At 33.4% G+C, this 7,929-nt stretch overlaps 1 protein-coding gene across 1 annotated transcript in view; it reads right to left on the reverse strand.

The window, feature by feature from the left end:
• Nucleotides 1–2,321, reverse strand: part of LOC124364669 — a 32,288-nt gene extending 29,967 nt beyond the window's left edge. The window contains exons 1-2 of the mRNA XM_046820329.1: nucleotides 2,105–2,321; nucleotides 18–335 (exon numbers count right to left, since the gene is read on the reverse strand). Of these exons, the coding sequence (XP_046676285.1) occupies nucleotides 18–335; nucleotides 2,105–2,222 (436 nt within the window). The 5' untranslated portion in view covers nucleotides 2,223–2,321. The remainder of the gene's footprint in view (nucleotides 1–17; nucleotides 336–2,104) is intronic.
• Between the last annotated feature and the right edge of the window lie 5,608 nt (nucleotides 2,322–7,929).

Genomic DNA, 7,929 nt, shown 5'->3' on the forward strand with positions numbered 1-7,929 from the left:
TCATAAAATAGCCTTACCATTGACAGCTTTTCTAGTAGATTCCCAGAATTGCTCATTGTAATCGTAGGACATTTTCGGCCAGTCTGCCAAATCAAAGTTGCCGAATTCTTCCAGATTCCCAATGAAGCAACACTCTGTGTATCCGTTGTTGAACCAGCGGTCCTTGCAGTTGCTGCTGTCCAAGAGAGAGGTCTGCTCGTGGGCGTACCTCGGCTTGGCCGGCGGTATGAGCAGATCCCACTTCTTGGTACACTCGCTCGGCCTTACACAGAACCATGGCATTTTATATTCCTTTGTGCCATTCTCGTAGTAGGTGTCACGGCAGCCGGTATGGTCTACATTCAGGCAAACGTAAATGTTTAGATGAAAGTTTTACAGTATTATTAGCTGACAACCATACTGTGACTTAGGGGAGCCAGTGAGGAATCTAATGGCGTGCCGCTTTAGAGCCAAAACCATTTGCACGCACCTGCTCTATACACATTGTGGTTATATAGATAAAAAAAAACAAATTAGCATAAACATTTTATGTATCACATGTACCCCAGGGCAGTGAGTTCTAGCTCTAAGGCCAAAACTACTGTAAATGCAGCAATCACGAACCCCTTAGAGAACCATGATTGGAAAATTTGCTAATTCACTCTACAGATTAAATTTTATCAAGAATATAAGTTCAGCATCTATGTTCAAAGCAAAGAGGATGGATCCCCATCGCCTTAAACTAGCCTATGCTATGAATTAATGAAGTCAAGAAATAGGATGGACTAGTTTGTAACCAAGAAAACAAGAATAATGATTTTTTACAAAAAATAACCTACAAACCTTACAGTTTCAATGGTATTAATCCTAATTGGGCATGGAAATGTATTTGAAGAAATGTTAACTAAGGAAAGTAGAATTTGATTTATAATATTTCTGTATAGGATTATAATATATAAGTAATTTGAAACTCATTCTCCTGCTTTTGGATAAAAGGAGAATGAGTTTCTAGTCATTCGAAGTTTTGATCACAGTTTCTACCTCTGTTTACACACGGCTTCAAGTACCTAAGTGGTCAAGCAAGTCAATGATTCCGAACTGCCAAAGGTAAGAGATTGTCAGAGTCTGCAAGTTCTCATATCCTGAAAGCTTAAAACGCTGTAAACCTCAATATAGCGAGAACTCCAAGAGGCTTGGATTTATAGGTATTAACAGCTTAGAGAAGCATGGAGCTGTGATAGTCTGAAAGCCTCTACATAGCGAAAACTTTCAGAGACTGGGATCTTATCAAGTCATAGGTATTTGAGAGGCCAAGAATTGCCGGAAAATTGTCAAAGAATAGTAAATCCTATAGGACTGGAGCTCTTGTAACGTGATAGCTTTTAAAGATGGAATAATTCTAATAGTGGAAAGGTTTTGAGATAGAGTGCTCGAATTCGAGGCTTCTCAGAAGCCGGAAACTCATATAGTTCGAATGCTTATAGAGACCGAAAGCTTTTAGAGCGTAGGAATAAACTGGCCGGAATAAAGAATGACCTTAAGGCCGGAATATTCAAGAATCCGCAAATTGATACATGATTAAATCTTGTAGGTGTCAAATATTTTCACAGACTAAAGTATTAAAAGTATCAAATCATAAAGTTTGGTCTGACCAAAATTTTCTAAACGGATTTTTACATGGGCCACGAGCTCCTAGAGAGGCCAAAAAAGTCTTCCAAGGAAGGGGAGGTCTTCGCGGTCAAGAGCTTCCAGAAGGGTAAAGCACCTAAGGTTAGGGATTTACAGAACCTTCAAACTTCTACAGCTAAAAGAAGTATAAACCAGTAGTTTTCAAAGATCACGACAAAAGGCTGGGATTTTCAGAGGTTAGTACTTTTCATATGTCTAACCTTTTATGTAAGGTGAAAATTGTGGTAAGTTGAGATCTCAATGCTGATAGGTGTTCTACTTAGAAGCCTTTACAGTTTGTTTTAGAAGCGTACAATAATATATTTAATGTTATCAATCTGCTTCGACTATTATGAGTTTATAGTGAAATTTAATTCGTTTTTACGTGAATTAATGCAATCATACTAGTAACAGATTTTATTATTTAAAATAAACCTCAGTATTGAAGCACACTGACCTTTCAGTGTCCTTATTCTAGCCAACTGTTTTCCAGTCAAACCCTCAAATGACGTCACCAGTTTTAGGCAGTAGATGATGGAAATTCCCAACAGAAACATACTGATGGTAGATATCATAATGACTAATTCTGTGCCACGTTCATATTGTTCGCATCAAACGCGATATGGAATACATTGAGCAATATGCAATCGAACCGAAACTTTGCTGTGTTACATTCAAATGTTACTGGTGGGTATGTTTTCGAATCGGGTTATAAACGGTCCATAAACTAATTACAATATGTGCTATGGAATTATTATAGTTTACGATAATTATTGAGACAAATTAGAAGCACAATTAAACACAATACTTCATTGGTAGATAATGATAATCTATGTGTTATTCGGTATTAAACTAATTTTAATATACTAGTAAATAATTCTTTATACTAAATGTAGTGTACAGTAATTATACAGTAATGTATGTAGTAATGATTTGGAACCACACCATTATACAATTATTCATAATTTAAATGATTATTACTTTACGGACAACTACAGTTTGTGGTAGCGTTTGCGGTTACAATAACCACACAAATATCTCCAAACGCGCTGATTTTATCCTCTTACATTGACATTTCTGAATCAAATCTATGGTCTAAAAACATACCACGAAATATAAGTAAAAAATATATGTATGTATAAAATATATGTAAAATTTATATCTACCACAGCACAAGATAAGATGATACGTGAACACCAGTATTACTTACGCTATGTAAAGCATGTAATTTTATTTAAAAATTAAACATGCTATCGCTTTTAGCCATAATTTATGAACATTCGGTGCAAATGCTTATCCTCATACGTAGCCGTTTATATCCTAATTACTAAGTACTTGAAATGTTTTTATTCCCTATGTAATGATGATCAATCCTTGATCTTCATGTCTTCAGAACTTTAATCTTAAGGAATTGGGGTTAGGAAATAAAAAGTAATCGAAAACTAATTCAGCCACATTTACGACACAACCTGCGCGTAGTAATAACATTACACTTTCTTACTTGAATTCAATACGAAACCACCGTACATTGTTAAACAAGCGTCAGCTAATCGTATACAGCCTCTTAAAGTGGCGACTTTGTCTCATCGTCTAATTGTCTGACGGTGATATAAAATATTATTGATTCTTCTGACTGGCGGTTTTAAGTTTATCATGTTAAGGACGAATATAACTTTAGAAAATATGAGAGATGTAGCCTCAAAAAGTGTTTTATAATAATTAACATAATATAAATAAACTTTTAACACTTTTTAACTTTTTATTTTTATTACACTATGTACATTTCGGAATCATTGATTCCATCTTCATATAATAAATCATTTTATAAACAAGGATATCAATTGGCATTTAAAACATCGAACAACCTTGGACTTTTAATCAAAAACAAAAGCGATTCAACAAACCAAAATCAAAATTTAAAATTCAACAATAGTGGAGTATACAAATTAAATTGCAACGATTGTCAATCCCACTATATTGGACAAACCGGCCGATCATTCAAAATTAGATTTAATGAACACATAAAAGCATTGAAAACATCATCAAATTCAAAATATGCAGACCATTTAAATAACACCGGCCATACATACACTAACATCGAAAACAATCTTGAAATTTACAAAAGTGCCAAAATTAATCATAATATATTATTAAATGACAAAGACTTTCTAACAAAAAATTTATTATTCGATAGACTCTTAAACAATATACAATGATCTCACATAAAATTAAATACAACAAATTTAGCCACCAAGGTAGTAAAAAACACATGACAAATTGATTTTAATTATTTATTTTATAATTAACTTAACCTCATTCGTACCTGAAGATGGAATCAATGATTCCGAAATGTACATAGTGTAATAAAAATAAAAAGTTAAAAAGTGTTAAAAGTTTATTTATATTATGTTAATTATTTAGAAAATAGTTACGATTCGCTTTTTTCGACCCTTTTGATACTTCGACCTCCACCAAAACCAACCGGCTGACGATTATTTTGTTGTTTAAGAAATATTTTCTCTAACGATTTCAAGAAACACCAGGTTGGGTGCTTACACAGAGTAAATTAGCTCTCGGCTCCTAGAATACAGCTTCCGAAACCCGAGAGCTCCCAAATGCAGCAAGCTTTGGTTAGGCATTAGCATCCAGACGTTGGAAGCTTTCTATGGTTGAGTGTTTTTTTACTATAATCTCCAAGAGGTCAGTTGGCTCTACAGTCTGTCAGAGCGTTCTGTTTAAGTTACCATATTGAACTCTTTAACAGAATAAGTTTTGGTCAAGTGGAAAACTATTAGAATAATTATTTTAATACTGTGAAAAACGGAAACCTGACAATAATATGAAATTTAGCCATCTTGAGTTCACCAGTCTTGGACTCTTAGACTGAAATAAATGTCATGCTCTAAATTGATTGTCAGTACCAATCATCTATCACTTGAACTTATTTTATCAACAGCACTTTATTTCAAATGAATGTTGAGTAGTTCTAGTTCTCCTTCCTCTCAATGCAGTGTCTGGAATCTGATACTGTTTTTGGTCTTTGTTACAGACGACTCTTGGTATGTTCGTCTGAAGAGATGGAAAAGTCTATAACAGCATCAGATTCCAGACACTGCAAGATGAAGGTAAACTGGAGATAAACTCAACATTCGTATTAAAACAACCCTTTCCACCATGGCTACACTATGTGTACAAAACTCAATTGCTCCACCGTAATTAGAGATTGTCAGTAACATAGTAATGCACTAAACTGTGCACTTGATGAGATAATGAGAATGCCAATTTACCTGACTTACTCTATATTTCATACTTTGTAATATAGATGTCTCTTATGTCGAAACAATGTAATTTGTTCGTTTTCAAATTCTTCGTCGCCAACTTTTTTCGATCTCTTTAGACGAACATAGCTCACATTCCAGGAGTCAAGTCCAAAAGCTGCAGATTGCAGACGTTGCATTAAGAGGAAGGTGAACTGGAGCAAACTCAACAATCATATTAAATCAATCCTTCCCAACATGGCTACGCTATGTTTAGCACTGTTATTAATTGTTTTCACGTAAACTTTTACAATGATAAATATATATTTTATTTACCTTTATGCACAATAAACTATTTCCAAGTAGATGATTTACAATTCTGTTTGAAGTCTATTAGAATATTCTTTGTAAGAACACAAAGTGATCCCTTTGGTTGTATTAGTTACATACAGGATTAGTATGAGGCCGAGGATTAATTTAGTTAGTTCTGAGGATCTAAGCTAGGTCTGCGCCATGTAACTTTGATGTTACAGTTCAAATATATCTCATCTCTCATTCCACAGATGTATTACAGTACATCACATTGTATCATTGGTTTAGTTATCTCTTCGGTAACGTAACTTTGATGTTACATTTCAAATATATGCTATCTCATCTCTCATTCTACAGATGTATCATTATATAACAGTACATAGATTTATATAATTTGTTTAGTTATCTCTTGGGTAACTGATACAATCCACGGTGATACGGTAAAATGAGTTTGGAGAAATCTATCGCAGCACAGACAACTTGCTCGTCATACCGGAAATGACGAGTGGAAGCACGAGTGGAGGTATTCCTTACCGAGAACTCAACGAGTGGAGTGGCCTGGAGATATTTAAAGAGCACTTGATCGAGAGGAAATAATGATTAAATTACATATCAGTTAGGTATCGCCTGTGCCACTTTGAGAGGAAGTATCTATGTCCAAAAATTTCCTTAGCTGCTTTGATTATTGGTTATTTCTAAGAATAGTAACAGAGCAATGAAATATTACTAAGAAAAACTTATTAAATACCTTTCATTAGATTAAGGGCTTTTATGAGACACGTGTTGCGAATAAACAATCCTTTACTGTCCAATCATAGTTTGATCTATATTCTAATACTGTACTAATAATTTAGTTGTTGAATCTTAACCATGTTCAGGAATGTTTTTGGATTATTTTCCTAGCTTGATTTTGGAGTTAATAAGTCTGCACTGCACTGGAGAAAGTAACTATAACACAGAGGACAGTATTGAATTGGTACAATATGAATTTGTGATTGATATTGTAATATTAGATTATCCCAATATTGGGTTCCAGTTTTAAACATCAGTGATAAAAGGTAGCGAAGCTGCTCTTGTTATCTGTTTAGCTTATTACCCGATTCTTAGAGCTAATACGTAGTTATTTTTACAAGGAACACATGAAATCGATGTGCAAAAGAGCATTTTGTGTTATTTATAAACTAAGATAAATAAGTGAGGATCGTATTTTGCTTGTTTTATTATACCTTTCAAAAATATTCAAATGGCTAATATTGAAATTCGATTGGTCTCTTAAATATAATAGCTAGAGTACGTCACGCCAAGTATTACGTAACAAATCTGTGCGTTATCCCAAACACTGCACAGTCTCTTTCAACTTATTTACTTTGGTTCTTTACTGGCTACATAGTTTCTACAAGCCATAGCCCTTGCTCATCACACCGATATCCGAATCTAACCAGTAGCAAAGTGAAATGATCCCTGGCGGGGGTAGGTAGATTGAAGCATTCGCAGTAGACCGATAAAAAATGAGAGAAAAGTTGAGGGACTGTTTAATTATAAGGATCATTATATTATATGGACAGTGCAGTTTTTACATGGTTTTAAACATGCATGAGAACTCGGTATGTATTTACTTGAATAGGAATTATCCAAGAGGAGATTCATTTGTGTAATGTAAAATCTAGGGTTATATCTTAAAACGTATTCATATAATTGATTTAAAATCAGCCACTACGAAATTTAAGTGCCTGACCACTTATTGAAGTCTCTCCCAATATATATATATATATATATATATATATATATATATATATACTATTTATGTATGTGTGTGTATATATATATATGTGTGTATATATATATATATATATATATATATATATATATATATATATATATATATATATGGATTTTAATTTGTTACTAATTTAAGAAATAGGACATTATATATTTTTGCATTAAATTGGCAAAAAATATAGTTACGAATTTTGAGTTTAGCTCCAGTTCACCTTCCTCTTTGTGCAGCGTCTGGAATGTGAAGCTGTCATAGTCTTGACTTCGGGAATCTAGGTGAATAGGTATTCTCACTCTCTCATCAGGTACACGTTTGACTAAGAGGCAGCTGAACTGGAGCTAAACTTGAGCTCAGCAATAAAATAAAAGAAGCTATTCTCACCATATCTACTTTATGTGTCTAATTATTAAACGTAAAAAATTATCTCACTGTATTTGAAAAATTAAATTTTGAAAATAGCACGATTAAGAAACGGATATTATATATTTAATTTATTGTTAATATTCCATTAATTAGCAGTTCCATTGACTGCCAGTTTCGAGTTGTTGCATAAACCTTTTCTGAAATTTAACTTTGTATAAAAACCACTTATAGGACATTATGTTCATATGGATTTTGTTACTTGTTTTTGTGTCTGCTACATTTTCCCGAAGTTGTGTCACACTACATATATAGTGTTTATATTTATACGCACATATAATAATAACTGTATTATATAAGGAATAGGGCTGTATAACAATCTATCAATAATACAAGTGAGCAATTATTACAATAAGACAAATTACAAAAGTGACCTAACAAACACCAACATTAAGTTTGAACTGTGACAAGATATGCGAATACTACCTTATGATGTAAAAGTCCTCTCCTGGCTACTAACTACTAGGCTACCACTAAGCAGCCTATACCACAATTTAAAGTGAGAAAAGTCCTCTC

The sequence above is a fragment of the Homalodisca vitripennis genome, chromosome 6 (assembly GCF_021130785.1).
Source record: "Homalodisca vitripennis isolate AUS2020 chromosome 6, UT_GWSS_2.1, whole genome shotgun sequence".
In the NCBI taxonomy this organism is placed as follows: domain Eukaryota; kingdom Metazoa; phylum Arthropoda; class Insecta; order Hemiptera; family Cicadellidae; genus Homalodisca; species Homalodisca vitripennis.